At 38.1% G+C, this 24,561-nt stretch overlaps 2 protein-coding genes across 4 annotated transcripts; one reads left to right on the plus strand and one right to left on the minus strand.

The window, feature by feature from the left end:
* Positions 1–8: 8 nt before the first annotated feature.
* Positions 9–13,101, minus strand: gsr (glutathione reductase). Of its 3 annotated transcripts, XM_084719609.1 has the most exons (13): positions 12,653–13,101; positions 12,038–12,212; positions 10,020–10,046; positions 9,810–9,898; positions 8,152–8,221; positions 7,771–7,918; positions 7,594–7,648; positions 6,757–6,856; positions 6,417–6,671; positions 3,861–3,972; positions 1,709–1,840; positions 1,358–1,491; positions 9–667 (listed from the first exon to the last, which is right to left on the minus strand). In XM_084719609.1, the coding sequence occupies exons 1-13, from the start codon at positions 12,712–12,714 to the stop codon at positions 518–520; spliced, it is 1,509 nt and encodes a 502-aa protein (XP_084575735.1). In that variant the 5' UTR covers positions 12,715–13,101; the 3' UTR covers positions 9–517. The 3 variants fall into 3 exon arrangements, with proteins under 3 accessions (XP_084575735.1, XP_084575734.1, XP_084575736.1); XM_084719608.1 differs by lacking the exon at positions 12,653–13,101 and having other exon boundaries at positions 12,038–12,531; XM_084719610.1 differs by lacking the exon at positions 12,653–13,101 and having other exon boundaries at positions 12,046–12,167.
* Positions 13,102–13,350: 249 nt separating this feature from the next.
* Positions 13,351–19,524, plus strand: znf518b (zinc finger protein 518B). The gene has a single exon (XM_084719607.1). It carries the CDS (start codon positions 14,332–14,334, stop codon positions 16,804–16,806), a length of 2,475 nt encoding a protein of 824 aa, XP_084575733.1. The 5' UTR covers positions 13,351–14,331; the 3' UTR covers positions 16,807–19,524.
* Positions 19,525–24,561: the final 5,037 nt, after the last annotated feature.

Below are 24,561 nucleotides of genomic sequence, written 5' to 3' on the forward strand. Positions count from 1 at the left end.
CACAGCAGTTAAGAAAAAACCTGCAGGTTTATTGAATCTTTAGAACAGTACAGTAGATATGTTATGACCTTGCATTGGTAGTAAATAGGTACCTTAAGGAGCAGCAGTGTTTGAATATAATATTCATCTGACAAATGACTGACAAATCAAACACATACACTAGGAGAGAGGTCTTTTGACTTCCCATGCAATCACTTGACAATAATACCTGCAGATCCATCACTTCTTTTTCACAATCATTAAAATGGAATCCGGAATATTCAATCAATAATCAAGACCCACAGTACAGTTTAAGAAGGCCATAACTCGGTCTTGGTCCATTTAGGTAAAAATTAGAAAAAAGGAAAACACTGCGCACAAATAAGGTCGCTTAAATGAAAGCAAATGGAAGTATGTAGTTTTAGAAAGCAAGTCGTCAAGCTGATGCGAGAGTCGTACAGAGAAGTGACTCTGTCCTGGTATGCTGGTCTGGGTTTCTGATCGTATAGGGAAACAAGGGGGGGAGCTTGTGTCTGCATTAACGCATCGTGACAAACTCCTCAGATGAGGTGGGGTGAATGGCGATAGTCTTGTCAAAGTCTGCTTTGGTAGCACCCATTTTGATAGCCACAGCGAAGCCCTGCAGCATCTCATCACAGCCCAGGCCCTGCATGTGCAGGCCCACCACCTGGGGAACAGAGACAAGTAAGGCTTTGAAAATCACCACTGCTGTTTACAAGAGTCAAACACATAAAGGTTATACTGTATATTGGAATAGAAAAGAAATTAAAAATGGCAGCCTGATTTTATTGATACCAATGCTCTTACCAATTCTTATTATCAGTCTGACTCTTAATTGATTGCCTTATTGAAAAAAAGTAGGCCTACAAAGGTTTTCTGCTTCAACACAACTGTTTTATTGTCTCTGAGTCTGGACATGGTGTAGAAGCTGTAGCATCCTGCAATGCACAACTGTCAGAAAAACATGCAGGAATTGATAAGCTTGATCAGCACTGCCTAGTTTGACAATTAGATCTGAATTTCATGAGCTTGACGTGTGACTTTTCAAATCCGGGCTGATGAGGTTCCTCTGTCTTTCATCATATCAAACCCACTCCATATTAAATAAATAGTCGTGGATTTCAGATTTCAGATTTTCACGATCTTACAGACCACTTAGAGATAAGTCTAATGACGTGTACCTCAAGACACTGACTGTAATGCTTTCTGATTAATAATTATTACAATGTTGCAAAAATTGAACTGGCTTCAGTGCAAATTTTAGAAAAGTAAAATATAATTTCTGATGTACACATTTTTGGTAGTTTTTTTTTCACCAGTTTAAACAGCTGTAATCTTAAGAACAGATGACTCTTACCTTCTCCTCTTTCCCCACACACACCAGCTTCATGATGCACTGACTCTTCCTGCTCGTGATGGCGTGATACATCGGAGTGAAAGAAGTCTTATAGATCTTCACATTCTCTTTTCCTCTGGCTCTAATGGCCTCCTCTGTGACACACACAAGAGACACAAAAGGTTAAGCAATCAATTATAGTCTGATCGAGTAAAACTGGAATTAATACAGTGTTTACATTAGCTGAAACAAGTAAGTTACAGGAACGTCATCATTTTAAATCTATGAGGTAAAGCTGGACATGTAAGGACATCCGGGCAATTTCAATCACAGGAAAGTTTATCTGTGTTTATGAAACTACCTCTAACTGACCTTCTGTGAGGCCCACCGTCCCGATGGGTGGGTGGCTGAACACCACTGTGGGGATGGTAGAGTAATCCAACTTGGAGTCCTTCTTGCCCTCAAACAGTCTGTGTGCCAGCTTCCTGCCTGCAGCAATGGCAACTGCCCCAACATGCAAAATAACATGAGTGCAACTCTGAATAACAGTACATGTCTTAAGAGAACACCGCAGGATAAACATTTGACTCCATAACCAGGAAAACGAGTACAAAGCAACACTACTGTTGCAGTATTTGTCCAACACTTGCATAAAGAACAACTTTACTGTGATACCAAAATGATTCAGACTGAAAAAGCAAATGTCTTATTTATATCACTGACTTATATTTATTTGTTGTTGCATGTAACTGCAAAGACGATATATAATAGATAGTTATCACTACATGGGGGCTGCACCTAAGAGTTGTGCAGAAAAATTACACCTTTTTAGCAATGATTTAGTATTTCCTCCTGCTCACTTATTATTGAAAGAGACATGCCTGTTTAAAGCTAAAAAGATTTTTATTTATAGTCAGGATGTAACAACATCAGATATTGTGATAAAGAAATATTTCAATACTGTGTGATGATATCTACAGCAATATTACATCAATAAGTATTTAATTTTAAGACTTATCTATTTATTTTTCATTTATTTATTACAAACAGCTGCACATTTTTGCAATGATCCTTCAAAAGTGATTAACACTTACTAAAACATTGCACAAAAGCTAACAAAAAAATCAACTTTTTGTTTTGTTTTAAAAAGAGTTTTTATATCAGCACATATTGGACAACATATATGCTGTTACCAATATAGATGATATAGCTGTGATAGGCCAATATTGGGCTGATAATATTGTTTGACCAATATATATCGGTCAGGCTCTACAGCATTGCTTTTGTTGTGCAACTGTACATGAATAATTCAAACATTTACTGCTGATTCATGGCAATGTATTGGACACGCTGAGGTCATAGCTGGCTACTTTTATTTTATCTCATTAAAGAAGGAAAGCAGAAGCACATTAAGTTAAAAGGAAAAACAATCTTTATGTGAATAAAAACATCACACCAGATTTATTATTTGATAAAGGACATTTTTTTCCAAGTCATTGTTTTTCTTTGTTTCTTAATATCATGATCAATAATGTAGCATGGGCTTGATATCATGGTATTATCTAGCGGTGTCAAAATTACAATTGCAATTGAACTACAACTGAACTTCGATTGAAATGAGCTTTCATTTTCAATAATCGAATTGAAAGGCAGAATCAGCGAGTCTCCCAATATTTTTCTTCCCCACCCACACCCATTTATGCACGTCTGAAGAAAAAGAACAACACTTCAAAGACAACACAGCGGGGCTTACAGGCAGTTCTGTCACACTTGATATCATGTAGACACTCTTTTTTTAAAAGAGGAAAATGTAAATGGCAGTTGTCAGGACATAAAACAAATGATCTGTTGATCTTTACAAATCAAGACTGGATAGCATAGCAGCACAACATAATATACCATAACAATGGCATAGACATAAGTTGACAAAAGAAGAAAAATACTGCTGATCACTGCCATATTGATCTATTTGTGTATGTTGTCTGATATGAAAACTCTTTTTTTTTTTTACAAAAAAAAAAATTGTAGATTGGGGTTTTTAGTTTTATAGCTAGCATTTTAAGCATATTTGATCCATTTTCTTTAAAAAAAAGTATTATATATGTTGTTATATTGTTTTGTCACCTGTCAAAATGTTTTATTTTGGCAGTTTTCTTATTAAAATATCATCTTGTTGGACACTTGAGACTGTACACAAGAGCAACCTGACAACAACATATGTTTCTTGGAATTAAAACAACATGTTGTCAGTGAAAACCTACAACAAATAAAACTAAAGTTCTTACCTGTTGTAACAAAGTTTAACTAAAAAACTCTGAACATGTCTTTTGTGAAAGCACCCGTAAACACCTTTTCATCAAACCATATGCTCATAAATCAAATATGGATGTAAATATTACTCAAGTCTTTAGTCTTGAAAACATTATCAGTCATCAAGCTCTCATACTGGTTAAGCTTGAATGTTAATGTGACAATGTAGTTTTTGAAAAACATTCAGAAAATGATTTGAGTATATGTGAGTTACCAGGTGTGAGAAGAGCTTTGCCACAAACGTCCCCAACAGCGTAGATCCCTGCTCGGCTGGTGTTCTGAAACTCATCCACAATGATGTGACCTCTCTCATCTGTATCAACACACTGCAAACACAGAGAAAACTCTTACATCATGGTTATAGTCAATTAGTTTAAACATCACATTTTAGCTCTGCAGTGTTTCTCCTACTTCCTTATAAACATACATGTTGTTTGTCCCAGCAAAACTTTAAAGCTTATCAGAGCAGTTCAAATGTTTCTCAATCACAAGATTTCAAACAAGGAGTGAGCAGGAAAGTTTTGTTTCTGTGTACAGCAAGAAATAACATTGACTCATCCTACTGCGGAGGCTCTGAGCCTTCAATGTAAACAAAGAACTCCCTGGGAAGTGTAGTAATGTTTAACATGGACGTGTGTCAGCAAAGACTAATCTCTGTGAATCCTGTCAAACCAGACATGAATGTCACCAAGAGGAACAGATCACACCACTTTTCCTTCATAGTTCTGTTCCATGAGTGCCCCTTTAATCCGTTTTTGCTTTATGACCCCAAGCTAACAAAAGCATTTCACATGTGCCAGCACTTCACCCTTCACCTGTAACAAACATAACAAAGACTGTTATGTGACAGTCCTCTTGTCTTGTTCCCAGATTATCCCCAATCAGTGACTCAACATGATCCCATGCCGCGTTTATTTTGGGCTCTTTTTTACATAAAAGGTTACATCCAGTAGTATTATTGGGTGTGTTATTGGCTTTAGTTTTTTCACAAAGCTTTGCTTGATTTGAATAATTTAATATTTATATGTAGTGTTGCTGTAGTCTACAGGGACAATTAAGCAGGGTGAAGGTGACACAGGGGATCCTGCATGGAGCCAAACACTAATTAATTCCCTCTGTAGACAGACAGTGCTGATAAGCTGTAGTCATTTGCCTTAATGCACTGTTACTATTTTATTGATGGACGCTGCATATGTATGATGATGTATGTTTTATTTTGTCTGTCTAGGAACATCTGCCTATTTTCCCAGTAATCATAGATGTTATATGTCATTACCACTGCCTATTTTGGTGACACTTTATAATAACCATCATTAATAAATGGTAGATAATTAAATTTTAGTTAATAGTTATCTTACTGTTAAAAAAACAATATTAAAGGAGAATTATATAATATATTTAGTGTGCTAAATCTTAAAATGACCATGATATGTCATCAGAGATTAAGGAAACATGCTTAGCTAAAATACTAACTACTCTGATAACAACACCACAGCCAGCATGTTCTCCTTTGAAGTTTCTATTCTGACCCATAACTCCTCATTGTTTGTCCGTTTAATGTTAAAATTAATGCCGAATGTTCACTGAACGGGTCAGTGTCTGTTTATGGGTCACAACAAATCATTAATAATCTTGTTGAAGAAACAGATGTTTATAAATCTTAAATCATGCAATTTGTTAATGGAGTCTGGCGGGCAGTGAGACAGGCAGTCACTTACCTCCATTGTCCAGAGTGTGTATTTTCAGAGCAGTGGGCTTTTGTTTTCAGGATAACAGGCTTAACTTTACATTGACAAACAACCGAGAGTTATAAACAGCTGATCAACTTACAGTGTAGGACTTGTTGTCACTTCTCATTGCCACCTGTGTGAGCTTCCTCGAGTCTGGAGAGGAGGGGGCAGGGGGCAACACCTCGCTTCAACCATAGATCAATTATTAAATAGGGATTCAACCTATTTCATGTACCATCTTTGGCTCAGATTCATTATTTGGACTGCAGTACTCATTTCAGAACGCAAGGATCTAGCATATTTCTCTTTTAAGTATTTACCGATAATTAAAAAAGGATGTGTAAACCTTCAAGAAACAATAACCTTTGTTAATGGTTAATTATTAGTTTATAAACTCTATAAATATTTTAGATGGCTAGTATAAAGTTGTAACAAATGATTCTAAAACCCTGCCTTCATAACTTGTGTATGTTCATGTTACGTATTTAAACTTACGTTGATAAAATATTTATTTTAACTCAAAGCATGACCTTTTCTTTAACCTACCCATGTAAATTTGTTTCCTAAACCTAACAGAGTAGTTTTTGTGCCTTTATTTTGAAAGTCTACTTAGACGTTGCATATTGAGTTATGATAACTTGACTGCAACCCTTGCTACGAACTGCAGAGCTCTGCATGTGCAAAACTGATGCTAGAAGTTTACCTGCAGCATCATATTTTAAAGTGTAGGACCACTGACCAAGCTGCCAAAGTTGGGAGTGAGTGTATGGTTAATAATTACTGTTCAATGCAACTATAAATATTATCTTGAGGGCCATTATAAAGCTTAACAATTGTTTCATAATATTTTTATTAGGTGCATATAAAGTTAGAATTTTCTAACTTTTTATTAGCAGTAAAATAACTATTAACTAAAATGTCATTAACTATTAATTAACCATTTATTAATGATGGTTGTTATAAAGTGTTACCCACATTTCAGCTTCCAGTTTATAGGAAGCACCATGAAGACAGTTTTCATGAGCACAGCAGACTGTTACCATCTCTCCGATGTTCAGCCCAGAGGTGTTCGGCTGCCTGCCGATGGCCCACAGAAGGCAGTCCACTTCCTGGATGGTTCTGGTCTTCTCCTCGTCATTCTTCTTCTCTGGGTCTTTGGTGACAAGCGTCACCACCAGTCCTCTGTCCGTTTTACACACAGACTTCACCTGAGAATTCTTCCACAAGTCCACACCAGAGTTTTGCAGTTCTTTGGTGCAGTTTGTGCTTATGAGGCTGTCAAAGTTCCTCAAAACCTACAGAGAGAATATGAGAGCATTACTACATAGCTGCACACTTTTGACAATCAAAATTGTGTATTATTTATGTAATGATTCTTACTCCTGACTGTCGAATAATGAGGGATGTTTTAGACCCCAGGGTGGAAAGGATGCCTGCCATCTCCACTGCAATATAACCTGCACCCACAATCACACTGCGCCTGTTGGACAAGACAAAACCTTTAATTTAAGATACAAATATTGGCATTTGTGCAAAAAGTTTGACATTTCCGCAGAAAAGGGAACTGCTACGATGTGTACAATATTTCACAAACATGACATAAACTAAGGAGAGAGAAAAGGAGACATGAAACAGGAAACAGAAAGGAGGAAATATCAGTCTCACCCCAACGTTCACCCTCAAACCCAGTATTAGCTGTAATTCTTGAGGTTGTGTTCAGTTTGTATATTGTTCATAAAACAAAATAAATGGCGACCATATTTGTAAAAAAAATACTTCCGTCTACTATTTAAGATAAACCTAATTCTCTTTAGATGCAACCTCAGTTAATTCTGTGATCATCAGCTTCATTGGGGGAACTTTTTACCTGAATTTAAGTTTTTTAGCTGCTATTAGCCCATAGAAGACAACGTGTTTCTGAGAAGTAGTCTCTAAAGTTTAACTTGTTTTTTTTTTTGGCCAGAAATTTAAAGGTTGCAGACTCCTGGAATAATCCATGCAGCACTTTAAACTGTAAAGTGTGAATATACTGTAAACTTTTGTCCCATGTATCTATTGAGATTTGTTGAACCATCTCATCCTCCCATTCAGACGAAGAAGTCTTAATGTTATGGAGAACACTGTATATGCAGGATATCAATTTCTCTGTATCTGCCACTATACACACAGGTGTTCAAATATGGTGTAAACACTGAGGAGATTCTAAGACAAACTTACCTCGGCAGAGTTTCAAGTTCAAAAAAGCCATCACTGGTAATGCCCAGACTGGCTCCTGAAAAAAAAAAAAAAAAATCAAAAAACTTTTTTTTTTGCACAATTCAGTAATTTTATAAAAAGTCAACAACTGTTCAGGCACACAAAGATGATTACCATTTCCAAGTAAAGCTACAGTACCTGGAACTTCAGAGTCACTCAAAACAGAGGGCTGCCCTCCAGTGGCAATGAGGATGTGAGGAGCTGTGTACTTTTTTCCGCTGACCTCCACAGTAGGTTCAGGATCGTTTGTAAACCTGGCATGACCTTGAATTGTTTGGATTTTAGCCTGAAATGAGGAAGATGTCATTATTTCTCCATCCAGTTACTTTTTTGCCTTCTTGAGAAAGTAATATAAACAAACAAAAACATGTCGAAGAATTACTTTGAAGACGCTTAGAAAAGATTATACAGACATTGTGCCAACTGTATATGTGTGTATATGTATGTATGTATGTATGTATGTATGTATGTATGTATGTCAGGAAAAAAGCAGAAAGTTAACTGTACATAAGAACTTACTTTATCAAGATTGTTGCGATAAATGCGGTTTAGGTGACTAACATAAGCGTCCCTTTTGGTCTTGAGAGTTCTGCAAATAAAGGAAAAGATCAAAGATTAGAGGTTTGTTTTTTTTCATCTACATTTACTTGAGGAGGGTTTGGCACTGAACTATGTTCAACAGATGGATGAAGCCAATTCATTTCTTAAGGTGGAGAGCCAACAAAGCAAATAAAAAACCAAAAAAAACCAAAAAAAAACAAAAAACCCACCATCCAAGCAGTACTTTTGATGTTTCAGTGATCGGGCCTACGTTTGAGCATATTAGAGGTCAATTTAAAGTGTTCAACCAGGACACAGATACAGCAGGTCCAAGTGCACAGAAAAGAAAAAACTGAATTTTAAAAAAATACATGTGCAGATATAAATGCTGACATTCAACTATTCTGGATAACAAAAGATAGATCAAGTGGTGAGGTTAGATCAAAGTTTGACATTAAAAGTGTACAACTGCCTCCATTTTTCCATAGGCTAGTCTTGAAAAGAGTTTCAGACTGTTAATCATCAGCTCAGTCTGACTGCAGCCAAAGAATTTCCTGCATTTATAAACAACACCCAGCATTATTATAAACACTGCTGATATTATAAAATACTTCTGTTGCCATTTGCAGACTTAAGCACACATATACTGCAGTACTACACAGTACTGCTTCATACTCACATTCAGTATTTCACTAATAACATGAAGATATCATATCAAAATATATTATTTTGTTTTAGTGGTATGCAGATATTTGATCATCTGTTTTGGACCATCCTACTGCTACGACCTAAGCTGGATGAGCACATTACAGTACACACACCACAAACTACAGACAATGGCTGAAAAAGTAATCGATTGATCAAAATCGCAACATGGCCTCCTGAACTTTCCAAATTGCAGTAGGCGCAATATTTGTTAAATGCCCAATGTGTGTCAAATTATGATTTTAAATGCAGAGAGGTCCTGGCCTACACAAAACCACACCATAAACATTTAACATTTTTTTTCAATGACGAAGATGATGATGTAAAACTTATCATTCCTTCTAACCATATAGATAAATATTTTTTCTTTTTTTTTTTTTTAAATAAAATAAAGTGGTATTGAAGCAATAGAGAGTTGAATCAACATTTTGAGAACATTAGAAGCTTCACACAGACAGCATTTGTTGCAAAGATAATATGTTGTTACACTGCATTAGACTGTACATATTCAGTAACATTGTTTCCACATATTTTTTCAATGAGTTGTTTGAATAGTGTATCAAATAAAAAAAAAACATAACTGTAACACCATGTCGACAGTCGGACATATATTTGAATAAATCCATTCAGGCACACCTTAAATGACTGCCCAGGCCAGTTGCACGTTACTGTTTTTCATCCCTGACCTAATGTTGTGGGTGGCCACTCCCTGCACAGGCTTATCTTTAAGCATCACTATAACTGAACTTCGCTGTGCACAAAGATAGAGAAGTGGGCCAAAGTGAAGCAACAAAAGACACAACAGATTGAAAAGTTGCGTTATGAAATGGATACTAATTTGTTCCAGGAAGAAGCATAGCAGGTTTCAAAAGAGCTCATTGTTGCTGCACAAAAAACAAGAAACACAGGCATCAACAGGTACTGTAACTTACTCCCAACTAAAACGAACATTTCCAACGTCAAAGCCGTAATCACTGTGATCGTGGAGATACTCGGCATGAACTGCAGCATTCCACATAACCTGTGCAGAGAGGTGAATTCACAGATTTAACATGTGGTGAATTTTAATGTACATTAACAAATTATTGTGTCTCGGAGATAAAACTTGGCCTATTGCAACAAGAATGGAGAGAAAACCGTACCTTCTTAGGGACACAGCCAACATTGACCTGAAAAACATCATTACAGAGCAAATTAACTCAGTGTAGGCTTCATCAAATGGCATCCAAGCACAAGTTAAATTAAAAAGTAGGAAGAAGATGATTTTAGGCTGATTTTAGGAAGAAGATGATTTTAAACAGTGCAGTAGCCTCTATTTACATAGTCCATTTTCATAACCTTTTCTGCTGATAAAAAAGGTGTATAAACTGGGTTAGATTAATTTAACTAATCCTTAATCCCTTCTAATATGGTTTATATTTACAAAGATATGATATATGCCTAACTGTCAGGCTCTTTCAGGATGTGGTTTAAGTGGTTTTAGGACAGATCTGTAGCAATATCTCCTTGCTGTAACAAAAAAACCCAACAGGAACTTAGTGAAATCAACTAATCTTTACTCATCAACTAACATAACTGTAACATAAACATAACATTTTTATTTATTCAAGATAATTAAACTTAAAATTGATCTCACCTCTTTTCAGAGTTCAATCAACTTATTCAATTAAGTTCCTCAAGAAACATGATCAACATTAGCAGATTTCCCAGCATGCATTGTTTGAGAGTCAGAACTGTCCCAAGACACACCTTTTTTATTGCAAAATATGGTGAAAACTTGCCATGTGTTACTAACTTTAAAATAAGTTGTGGCTGTGTGTTTTCATATTAATGAAAGTCCTGCAACACAAGCTAAAACACTTCAGTTGAATTCAGTCTCTACACTGTTACACTTAACATTTAATGAATTTACTGGAAGCAGTTTCACATATTGTCTTTGTGCCAACAGTGGAACAAAACAGCTCCTACAGGGACAGATAAACTGATAAGACCTTTGTGTGAAATGAAGAACTGGCTCTTTGGACTGAGAACATGTAAAAGGAAATCAAATTTTGTTTGTCAGTGTGACTAAAAGCTTGTTGGCTCAACTTAATATCTTATGCTACAAGCTACAACAAGTTACACCAAAATCCATTTTACAGTGACACTGTTTGGTTTAATTAAAAAAAAGGCTGGGTCTGGGCAGCCTTAAAATTTTAATTCGACTAAATATGAAAAGACAAGTAGAGGTATTCTTTTTGATTCACCTGATTCAGATGATCAGCTTATCATGAAGCCTCTGCCTGACAGCCTGAAGCCTGATGAGAGGCTGATCACGTGAATCAGGTGTGTTTGAGAAGGGAAACATCTAAAACATGCAGGGCAGTGACCTCTGAGGACCAGGATAGGGGAAACTGATATTAATTTAGTTGTACACAGGAAAACATGTTCAATAAGTTTAAAATATTAAGTTGGACCAACAACTCTTCAATCACACAGATGAATATTTATAAAAAAAAAATAATATTTACTATAATTTATTTACTTTTTTAGGCAGTGCTGAAGCCACTATATTGCATATTGCAATCACCTATTTCGCAAATAAAAACGTGCATAAATCAGGTTCGGTGATTTAACTATTGCTAAATAGATGTAAGTGAAAAACTTGGCTATGAGCTTATTTCCTCATTTACATGCAATCAAACAAATCTGGAACAAAACTCTTCTCATCAGTTTCCCCGATCACAATAACGAACACGATAATATCAACAGTTACCATAAATAATGCTTTCCAGTACAACAGCCTTGCAATAATAATCAATACATATCTTCTTCATTTTGAAGCCCTTGTGCACAAACTAAATTTCACTCATCTCAAAGCTGCAGAACTTCAAGTTGTTACCAGGGTTACCCTCCCAACTTACTGTAAATGTTAAGACTGTGTTTTTCTTGACTGGTACATTGGATGCTTGTTTTAGTTTGTCGGGGGGAGTTGCTTATCGGCTGGGACGCTTTAAACTTCCAACAATGTTTGTTGTACACAAAAAAACTTCCACAAAAGGAGTCGGGAGGCTTCGCATTGAACCTGGCAACCGACATGTATGCGCGTGAAAGCTGCAGAGGCGACAGTACAGTGACTGTAGTCGGGAAGGATAACAGTGTTTTGTTATTTTTTACTCACGCAGGTACCTCCGAGTTTGTGACTCTCGATCACGGCGGTGGCTGCTCCGAGCTCCGACGCCCTCCGAGCGCTGGCCAGACCTCCAGACCCGCCGCCGATCACTAGAAAGTCGAACCGGGTTACTTCTGGTGGTGATGTCGGGTCCGAGGCCATGCTTCGGCGGATGAGTCCGTGTCTGTGAAACAGTAAAGACGAGAAAATGTGTTTACAGCCGGGAGCTCGCGTACGGGTGAGCTGGATTAATATTGCCATAACCAGGAAGCTCGCGGGCGTATGTGTCGGACCAACGGGGAATGGGAGGGTCAAGTGAAAGCCACTGCTGTGTCATTATGAATTACAACAATGGTGTGTAAATCCCAGAAAGTGTTTTCACAATAGTCATGGTGATCCTCACATGAGCTACAGCATGAGGGCTACAATAACAGGTAGAAATCAGAGCTAATTCTGCAACAAGAATTTGATCATTTAAAGCTGATTTTGATTAATCTCAGCGCTGAGAGTCTATAAATTTGAATTATATAAAGTGCAATCAAGAAGGCATCCTGATAAAAGTTTGAAACAGTGAATATCCTTCAGTCTAGCCTGTGTTTGTCATAACAACACTGTGTTACTCACCTTGGCAGTGCCAGCGACACTGACATAGTAGGAAGCAGTCTGCAGATTCGTATAAACAACATGTTTTTTTTTCTGTGTTTTAGGGCATTTTAATCAGACGCCACAGCGCCCCGTCGTTCAGCTCTCTCGGCCGGTGGCAGGACTTTATTATCACATGAAATACAAAAGCTTTAAACCACTTCCTGTGTCACTGGGTGAACCCACAGCGACACAGACCCATTTGTACCAGCTTGTCTGATGAAAAGACATCCGCTCTGTCTCTAAAACACGTACAAAATGTTGACATTAACGATTTAAGAATAATTCAGAACCGACGAGTTTAAAATTTATACTCTGAGAGTGGAAGCGGTCACATTTTGAGGGCGTGAATGACGTAGATGCCCAATCAAACCGTTACATATTTTTTACGATTCTGGCGTAAATACTTGCAGAACACATAGGAGGTTTGCGTAGTATTGTGTCGAGAATAGCGCCTACACTACACCTAATCCGCCAGCTGTCAAGAAAAACAAAATAAAAACGTACTTTCCGGTCACAAGTCTTTCAAAATAAGATTAGATAGGCCAATCAGAATCAGAAATACTCTATAGATCTCAGTATTTTATATATATCGCGCAGTTCAAGATATAAAAATGACAAATAAATAATAATTATCTGCTGACAGGGCTGAAATGACACGCAAATGTTTTTGCCATGTTTTTTTCACATAAGTGTAAGAAACCGGTAACGCCAAATTATTCGATACTGGTATATGTGTAATTATTAAAAGATTGGCTATATAACCTGAAATTTAAATAGTGCAAGGTAGGTATGATATTGTTAGTAGTGGGTGAATAATGCTTTTCGCTCATAACAACATGCCCCAAACAAACGAACATACGAAAAGAAATACAATGTATATGTGTTTATCATCGACAAATAAAACAAAACTAACTTGATAGACTACGTTATTTTAGTATCTTTACTTTATCCTACACTCTTATTTTGAAGGCGAGAGCAACCGTGTTCCGGCATTCCTATAGCTAGCCACAGATGGCTAACACCAAGCTAACGGAAAGCGGCTCGGTTGGTCGCGTTGACAAGCGTCATTATCACGTCCACAGAAAGGATTTATTCCCTTAAAAACTCATAACAGACCAAAACGCTACAAAACAACACTCTGATAAGGTATGTGTGTGTGATTTTATCCTGGTGTAAACATTAAACAGCTGAAATACGGGCCGTCGTCTCTGCGAACCTCTTGTTGTGGTCAGTAGGGCCTTTTTCTGGTGTTCAAAGGGAGACAACCCAGGACAACAGCAGGAAAATATAAACAGTGATAATTAGTTTCTGTTTAGTCGCCCGTTTTGATTCCTTTGACATGCCTGTAATACGTGAAGGGAAGACAAACGGCTGCAGGCGTTGCAAATACTGCATGAGCTCAGTATGGGAGGGGGAGGGGCTTTATAGGCCTTTTCTGAATGTCAGCACTGACTGAACCCTGCAAGGTTTATACACTGATACAACTGTTTTCTCTCCGTATTCTCTTGACAGGAGGAAGGCGTGTCATTTGTCAGTTCCTCTTTTGAGAAATGAACCCTGGACATCGGCTGGAAGTGGATGTTTACTCCACTGTGTAACAGCAGTATTTGAATTTGTGGAACCTGCCTCCAGATGACCGGTGGACCTCACTGCTCAACATGAAGCCTGTCAGCTATCCAAGCATGCCATCGTCTGTGAACGGTGGGCATCTGGCTTTGGATCATGTAGTAAACACTTCAAATGTGATGTACTGTGAGAAGTGTGGATTTGCTTCTGCAGATGCGGCGGCGTTCAAGAAGCATATGATGGAGCACATGGGGACGAGGTTTATTTGTTTTTATTGCAACAATGTCTCATTTAGTGAGGCAGAGTTAAATGCTCACCTCAAACAACACACTGCAAAGTATCCCTTCAAATGTCCCCACTGTGGACAGGGCTACATGAGGAGGCTGTGCCTTGTGAAGCACATTGAACGCTTGCATAGTAAAGGCATCAGTTACGGACCTGCTAAGCCTGGCACAACAAAAAGTCCACATGTTCCTGTCTCCAGTGCCTTACCAAGTGTGCCCACTGCTGATACAGCACCACTTCGACCAGTTGTTCGGGTGAAAGTACCCACCCCGACTGCACCTGCATTAAGACTGTGTAAAGATGAACAGAGGGGAAAAACACTGGATACACATGTATCAAATGTCACCAACGGTAATGCAGAACTTGTGTCCCCTTTAAACGGACTCATTCAGCAGAACAGGGCTTTAACAGTCTCTCTTCCTGAGGAGGTTACAATCCCTGCTGGCTGTTTGGTTGAACTTGTTGAGGTGAAAACTGTCAATGGGACGAAGGAGCTAAAGCTGAGGCTCATCTCTCAACAAGAGAATGAGTCTGTGATAAAAGACACAAGGACCACGGTCTCTCAAAACACTGCGCTGGGAAAGCAGTTATCATCCACATTAAATCACCCAAACACAGTGAAGTCTATGAGTCTGGGGATGTGCACAATTAACAGGAAACCATATGAAGGTAAGACTGTGAATGTGGAGCGTCCTGCTGTTGTCCAAAATATTTCCAAAAACCTCCCGAATCAAATCGGCAAAGACAAAAGTGGACTGAAAAGACCATCACCAGAAATAATTAACTTGGAATCTCACAGTGTCGTACCAAACAAGGTTCCCAAAAGTATCCTCAATCCTGTAAGAGAGGGAAATAGTGGGATTAAAGTTACACTGAGAGAACCTGTGAACCTTAATGCTGCTCTACCCACTGTTACCTCCACCAGGGTTGTCAACAGGTTGAATAGTGCCCTGCATCCTGAAAACATGGGAGCGTGTATTTCTCAGAGAGTGGTGGATGACAGACAGACTTTAATTCCAGAGCATTCCAAGAGTATCCCACCGAGAAGGGCAAGTGACACAAAAAGCATTCCTCGAGATGCGTCAATGGCTGTTAAGCTGGAACCCGGGGAGAGCCGCCTCCAGAGCAACACTACTTCAAAAATAAAGAAAGAGACATTGGGCTTGAACAAGCAGAGTTTGAAATCAGCTTCTCCTCCCTTGAATGTTCCCTTAACTGCAGCTGTGCAAGTGAGACTTCCAGCAGTTTCAGTTTGTAAGGATAATGTTGCACATCCATCTTTCCCAGTGTCCAGGACTCAGAGTGAACACTCATCCTTCAAACCACCTGTGCTTTCTAACTGCACAAATTCAAAGGTCTCTGCCTGGAACCAGGAAGTTAGATCCCATGAGAGAGCCGGAGAGGGAGATGTGCCAGAACCTGAGGGTTTTCCAGTCATCTCTTCTGTGTTTTCATTAAGTCAGCAACCTGAGGAAGTGCAAAGCTCCATTCAACCACTGGTGATGGCTCTGCGTGGGATAGTAATGGATAAAAATAACAGTTCTGGTTGTACAATGAGAGATCACATTAAGATAATAAACGACACGGAGCAGGTGACGGATGCACCAATGTCACGGTACTGTGCTCAGATGGCCACGAAAGAAAGTTCAGTCAACCACAACCTTTTATTGACAGACCGGACCAGCAGTGAGTCTATAAAAGTAGAGGAGCGCCACAAGGGTATTCAGCATCCTCCTGCACTGACACGCAACCATACCCATGTCAAGGAGGAAAAACATATGCCAACAGACAAATGTTTAAAATCTTCAACAAATGAGGAATCAGTTTCTAACGCTGCCACACATGTAGATGCATGTGGGACTGAAGACCCTCTACAGCAAATCGCCAAACCTGAGGAGGACAACTCCTCCAAGTTCCTGACCGTCTCTCTGAAGAGGGTACAAGTAGGTGTGTGGAAGAAAAACAAGAAGGGACTGAAACTCAGAATATCCAAATACAAGACTCAGGTACCCATGGGCGGTCTGACTGATTACACAGTCATTTACCCAATGCCGCTGAAGGTGGACCAACCAGTGAAACGACCGGGCCCATATCAGCCTGTGGTGGTGCTCAATCATCCAAAGCCCCGAGTGTCCATACAGGGGGCGAGAGCAGACACTTTAGCCGAGACAGGAGCCTCTGAGGGGGTTCCAAAGTGCCAAATCTTAAAAATGAGGCTGAGCAAAGTGATGGGGCAGAAGTATGAAGTGATGGGGTGCACTGTTGGAGTCTCCATGACCTAATCAGTGGACATAAGTGTACATTTATAAGGAAATAACTAGTATTATTACAATGGGAAGATGTTGACTAAAAAAACAGATACAATTTTAGGGCAGTTATTTTCTTTATGGGGGCATAAGATTAAGAAATGGACATTTTAGCATCACTGCGCATTACTGTACGTTACACGAATGTCGTTTATATAGGCATGGGATATGGAATATTCAAGTGCAATGCAGTTTGGCTGCTTTGAAACATGAGACATGGACCATCTGCTGTAGTAGATTGCTGTCAAGTTAAGTACTGTTTCAGATGTTTGAGTAAACACAAGATCTCCCAGAATTCAGGCACAACGTGCATGCTGTTTACTTACAAAAGATAACATACTGTATTTATTTTTTGTTGGCATCAGTAATAGTTCATCTGGCCCCTATAAGATACAGTCTGAATTAGTTGCACTACACCTGAGATGATCAACATGATCTGCTAACCCACTCAGAATATAAGCAGTGGCATCGAGATATAAATCATGGAAAGCTCCCTGTTTTAATGATGGAAAAATCTGTAGATGGTGTAATGTAATGATCAATTATTTATGTAAAATGTAATTTCATGTGGGTCAAACCTCACATGCAATATTGCATATTTAGCATAAAAATACAATGAAAAATGTATTTTTCAAGCACTAATTCCCCTTTTTCTGTTGTTAATAGTCAGAGTAACAGAACAGTCCAAGGCAAGGAAAAACAAATTTCCAATATTGTCCATTTCCAGCACTTAGAGGACTCTGAAATGTGTTGCCTGTTCAACAGGATCCCCCTTTTCTTCTTTTGTTGTGATGGTGGCTACTTATATAGGCACTGCTGCTTCATCCCAATTCAGTAGCTGCATTAGAAAAGTCAACATTTTAACACTGATAACCTTATAGCGCCTCTGAAATTGGCCTGAGAATTCACAGCCAGTGTCACACGTGCAGCACTCCTTTTATCCATGGTGTGGTGGGCCAGTAGTGTCATGGTGCATTCAGGTACTCTTTGCAAACTCTTAAATTTGGGAAACATTGCATGCAGTAGGCGATTTAATTTTTAACAGTGAGGATGGAGCTGCTTTGTTCCTTTTGCCTGCAACTGGCAAACTGACTCATGAGCTTTTTTTTTTTTTGGCTCAGTATTTTTAATAATAATACTGAAATAATATTGTCATGACCATAGATCCTAACTTGCACAAACTTCATTCAGATAAAGGATCAATGAGTCAGACCCCTTTGCCTCTGCACTCTCTGGTACTAGGAGATGGAGACGGGAGATAACGGGTTAAGGAGGATGGAGGTCATGAAGGATGCGGTTTGGTCATTTTGCTAGCAAGAGGATTGCCAACTTCCCTCACTTCTGATTGAGTGCCTATGTGATATTTACCAGATCATCAGGTCATCAGTCACTGGTAAATCTGTCAAATGAAGTGGTCCAGTGATAAAGACACTGCCAACTTGGTGTAAATAATTGAGCCTAGGCATACACTCCACCGTTTGTTGTTGTTATCAGTTTAGAAATGTTGCCAGTTACTGGGTGTTGCAGAGAAATTGAAGTTATGTTCACCTTCATGTGTTGTGTTGTGTGAAATAAACTGTAAATGTGGGTGTTATCAAGGAATGTGTGCCAGTCTCCCACCAGTATTCACCACTTTTCTGGCCATTCATGTTAATGAACCTGAATGTTTTTAGATTAAAAAAAATAACTTGTCAAGGAGTGCCTGAATGCACCATTAGTTAGAATGTGTATGCTACCTGGATTTTAGGATTAATATCTGATTTTTACTGCATTAGGTGTTTCTTTTCATGGAATTTCAGTGTCCATCTTGTGATTAACTTATTTGAGTTTACACTCCCAGAAACAAGTGTTAGTGCTGAAAAATTGTCTTGGATCATTGTTACTCCTCGTGCTTTACATTTCTTTCCTTTAATGTCATACCTATAGCCTCTTTGCAGAAGAAGGTGGAGCTCCTTAATCAGTGCTGCAAAATGGACTTGATGAAAGCAGCTAAAACTGGTAAATTACTGTAACAGAAAGCCACGTACTTGTATTTTTTATTTTATCTTATCGCCATGTACATACTCAGTGACTGCAGTGATTCTGGGGCCCTTGAAAACATGTTAAAACTTGTATATTTTTCAAAAACTATCAAAATGACATAAGCAATCTTCTATCCAAAAACTGTTTTTTCTTCTTAAGACAGCATTACAGCACCTGTGTGTTCTTGTTTATAATGTAATCATGATGTATGAGGTGCTAGACCTATGATGAAACTTATAGGTTTTGGTTGCCCACAGTTTTTATTGTGTATATATGTTTTTGCCACCCACAGATTTTATCGTGTATATAGTTATAAATATAAAACGTGATGACTGGTGTTCATACTCAGTAGGGAATGGATAACATTCCTCAGCCTCTTCTGCAACAGCAGTTATGTTGTGCTTTACCCTCCTCACACTGCAGTGTCTAAAGCTGCCGTGCAGTCTTTATTATATATAATTATTTTAAAGGTGTTTAAAAGGGTGTGACATTTCCCTCTGAATGTTTTGCTTTGCCTTTCATTCACTCATTTGTGTGAGAATTAGTCATGTTCCAGTTAAAACTGTTTTTGGTTCAATTCATACTCCATGGTCATTATCGTGTTCCATGTTTTTATAATAACAATTGTGTATCTCCTCTTTTTTTCTATTAAAACAAAGTAAATTATCACAATTCATAAGGCCTATTCCCTTTTGTTCAACAGAATTGCATTTCTTAGTAGTGCTCATGATCATACTGTAAACATTAACAAGATGACTTGTTTAGTCAGCAATATAAACTACACCTTAAAATGTATCTCACCTCTATAACTTCTTAAAGGTGTGTATGATTTTTGGGGATTTATTGGCAGAATATTCATTTGTGTACAGCCACCTGAAAATAAGAATCATGATTTTGTTATCTTAAATTGAGTTGTTTATATCTACAGAGGAGAGCAAGGCAAGTGGTATCCACTGAGCACTTGCTAATAATTGTCTGTTTAATTGATTTTCACTTAAGTATTTCCTTGGATATTATCATCTGAGTGTTATATTGAACAATTCAGATTATACTGACCAAGCTGTTTTTGCCCACCACAAGGCCACATAAAAACCTTCCTGATGGGGAAAAAGAACAAAACCAATTGAAATGTGCCAAATTTTCCAAAAGCAATGAGCAATATTTGTTTTTGTTTCTAAAATAAAAACTAATGAGATCAACAAATTTTCATAAATGCCTGACATATCAAATATGATAGAAACAAAATATATGTAAATTATATAGAAAGACATTTTTATTTTATTTTATTTTGTTAGAAGTTCCAGTTAACACTTAAGAACTTTCTGGAAATTATTTAATGTGCAAGACTGTATAGACAATAGAATAGAGTGAGGGGAGCACAAGCAAGGTAGTGTGTGTACCACAGTGTACCATGCACAGTTTCTCATGAACAGTGTTAGTGTTGTGGAGAAATGCAGAGCTGAGCTGCCATCAGCAGTTGTATGTTTTGGTCAGCTAAAGAGAAGGTGCCACTCATCTCTATTACAGGAAGAAGAAGGTTTGCCCAAACTGAAAAACGTCTTAAAGGCGCAGTTCACCCTAAAATAATAAATGGTACATATTTTTTCCTCTGGCCTGTGGTGCTTGTGTCATTTAGGGAGTTTTGGTGTGAGCTGCTGAGTTTTGGAGATAAAAGCCATAGAGATGTCTGTCTTCTCTCCAGTATAATGGGACTAAATGGCACTTGGCACCAAAACATTTCGGAGATCGTGACCCAGCAACTCCAGATAATCCACAGACCTTGTTTCCAACAGTATCATGTTGGAACTACTTTCTTTCTGCAGCAGAATCTACCAGAATAAAAACAATAGTATCATTTTCTTTCTTTCATCCCTTCATATTTGTTCAGGGGTGTAATAAAGTGCACTTACGTGTGTGAATATCCTTAGAAAATAATCAGCTTTATGGTAACATGAGGAAGCCCCAACTGGTGTTTTATACAACACCACTGTCACAATGAAGGCCTACAGCTGATTTGACATTAAAACACAAACATTTTCAGGCACCCATATTGATATTCACTGCAATGCAATCTACACAGAGTCAGACAGCCCTGTGTATTATGACATCATGTGGCAGCATTAGACTCTTATGACCACATATGCACAGAGTCAGCCCTCACTAATTTGGTGCCATAGGCAAGATTGGTGCCCTTTGTATCATAGCCAATAGAGAATAAGCTATATTGTCAAGGTGCATTGCATTATGGGTAGTGATCATCACATTTTAGGACACACATCCTTGTTAATGTTTATTTTGCTTACAAGCATGAGCACATAGCAACAATAAACATAAATTAGCCAAGAAAAAACAGACATAAAAGGACTGGGTGAAAAATAAAGAGCAAGATTTCTCACTGGGAGAAACTGAAGAAGGAAGTAAAGGAGTGTTACTTTTAGCAATATGATGCACTGATGTTAATTTAACTAGATGGTTTCATAACATATGTCTGTATCTGTGGAGACCCTGTCATCTGCCTCTATTTCCTTATTTTCTCATTATTTTGCTGTGCTTTGGATTTTACAAACCCAAACATCGGTATTCGCCAGCGAATCCTGGGAATGAGACTCAATCAATGATTGATCAAACAGCTCAGACAAATCCTACTGATTCTACCTTTAGGTAACGACATATATCAAATAAAGAAAGTAGACAGCTTGAAATCGGAAATGTATCATATGTCGGGTCATTGTTTTATTTGATAACAAGAACATGATGACAAGATAGAATTACAAAACTGTCCCAATATACAGAAGCTGAACGAGGAGGAGAGATAACTTAGAATTATTGTTGAAGAAGAAGAAACCAAAGAGTCCTTTAAATGGGGGTTGTTTAATGTGCCAACACTGACAGTTGCACAGCAGTTTGTAAAACAGCCACGAAATTTGATCTATTATGCTCAGGCCACACTGCCTGTCTGTGTGTGACGTCTACCTTTGTTTTTCAGGTCTGACCAATTGTACAGATAAAGGCAATGAAACTGTAGTGAAATGTTTAATATTTAATATGATGTCAATATGACTATCAGCACATCATTCTCACTGTCTGTTCTTAAAAGTAGGCGAGATGGCAAGACGCTGTAGATGAAGGATTGTTGTGAATTGGAAAGGAAAAGGTTCTGCGCCGCTCAGGTAGGCAGTGTGGCCCTGGCACATGAATTCAGATTTTCTTTTCTTTTTTTCATGACAATCACAATTACTTTTAAACTACTGTATTATCTGTCATTCTCATTCTGTGGTGAAGTTAGCAATAAAAAATATGCAACGTCTAGTTACGCTTTCAAAATAAAGCTCTTGGGTAGGTTTAGACACCAAAACTACTTGCTTAGGTTTAGGAACAGATCGTGGTTTGATTTACAAAACCATCTTTTTTTTTAGAACAAACAACATTAAATAATTCAAACCATGATCTCCTGTGTGAAAGTCCTGTGTTTGCCATATCTGTGCACATACACAAATCTGACCACATTTGTGACTGTTTCACAAACTGTTGTGATAGGGGGATGAGTGTCTCTTGTCTGTTGTCTCTTTTAAACCCAGTGGTGATACAAGATACACTGGCATTATAAATTATCCCATTAATTAAAACAGTTCAATGGAAACGTAACTTTTAGCAGACAGCGTTACCTCCCCCTGTCGCCCCACATTAAATCCCCCCTCTGTTACATCAAAATACTTGTTACTGTACTTTATGAGGTGCAAAAATGCAGGACCTGGCTCACTCTCAGCTGCTGTGTTCACTGCTGCAGTCTGGACTGTTCACATGTGCTACCTCGACCCAGGCTGTCTTCAGGGGAGGGGCGAGAAAATAAAAAGGGCACCAGTTGCATGATGTCGGGTACCAATATGGTGCATTTTTAGTGAAACATTTCCAATTGTTGATTTAATTAAAATATTTATTTTTTAATTGTGTGACTTGAAGTGCAACAACTAATTCACCCCTGTAATAAAAACATACAGGTAAATGTGAACTATTGAAGAGGCCAACTAATTTTCTCAGCTGCAGGGTAACCTATAGCACTGTTTTCTCCATTAACACATCTTAAAGGGCATTTTAACCACATTTTGTCCACTGGAAGAGGAGGGGTCCTCATTTTTTCTCAGCCAATAGGACCCTTAACAAGATAGAAAATATAGCAAAGATGTATGTCCTTTGGAATAATTTGACGTAGCCTTTATTTGTTTGTTTGTTTGTTTGTTACACGTCTACTTAGGTATATGAAAAAACAAAACAAGAGAAATGTATTATATAGATATTAAATAAGAATTTAAAATATTTGCACCATTTCAGCACAGAATATCCATGCAGAGAGAGCTTGTTTCCAACATTAATAGGTGGTCTATACTTGACTGTTTTTTTGAACATAGGGGCAACAGGAATGGAAATTGAGTCCATCAGCACCCTTCCCTCCTGCTACTGTGGTGCGTGTTTACCACTGCAGCAATCGGAGTGACATCTGTATATATCCACATAATATGATATCATATTTTATTGTGTTTTATTGGAGCAGCTGGTCAACATCCCTTTTTGTTACTGGAAATGTCAGCACACAGTTGTCTGGGTATCTGCTTCCAGGCATGTTTCTCCCGCTGATGAGTATTATTGGGAAAATGGAGTGAAACTTGACGATGTCTGCCACAGTGTCAAACATCTGAGGAGAAATAAGACATGTAGCTACAGTAAATATATTGCAGAAGAGAGTGCTTATCGAACCATCTTTCTGAATTTGTCCACTTACATCATTTGACCGCTGTCCTGTTCCCAGGGCGTACTTGTGCAAGCTCTCAATGAACCGAATTTTTACATTGTAAACCTTCTTCTCATGATACACAGCCAGTACTAAGGGTTCACTGTTGGTGTTGACGGAACAGTCTCGTACCAAAAATGCTCCATCCTGATGTGGTAAATGTGAGTAACAACAGAAGAGCAGTTTAGCTTCAGACACATTTAGATATTTTTTTGATTGATTTCATATCAGAACAGATACCTTGTTCACCAGGTGTAAAGCGTGCTCAGCGTCCGCTCGACTACAAGCCCCAACATACCAGTCCTCTTCACAGTAAGTCTGCCAAATATCAGAGAGTTCAGTGAACAAATATTATACACATGTATATACGATTTTTATTCATGTTTTACTTTATCAAAGGGATAGTTTGGATTATTTGGCCTTTATCACTGGCCATCCCTGAAATGTAATTGCTCCCCCCTCCCCCCGCCAAGTGCCATCCCATTATTCTAAGTATGAATGCTTATCTGTCCAGAGAGATATGGGACTTTAGTTTTAACCATCTATTTGATGAGTATTTTTAAATGTGCAGTTTTCTTTTGCATGTACTTTTACCTTTTTTACAAGATTAATTTAGTCTACTTAATAAATAAAGTGATGATGAATAAAATGATGATAAAATAAAATGATGGAGTGTGGAAGATGAATTTAGAAGATCAATGTACAATGGAGGTACAATTTTCTTTCGAAGACTTAAACAATAAAGAATGGAAACTTCATATTTTATTTGTATGGTGTCGGAATAAGACACTGCAAGATACTGTAATGATTGTAATTAAAGTAGATATTTGAAATGGTGCATTAATGTGCACGCTGCATTTAAGTCAATGCCCCACTTGGGCTACCCCTATCAAAAAATCTGGGAACGCCCCTCGCTGGTACTC

This window comes from Lutjanus erythropterus, chromosome 5 (assembly GCF_056507025.1).
Source record: "Lutjanus erythropterus isolate fLutEry1 chromosome 5, fLutEry1.hap2, whole genome shotgun sequence".
NCBI lineage: Eukaryota > Metazoa > Chordata > Actinopteri > Lutjaniformes > Lutjanidae > Lutjanus > Lutjanus erythropterus.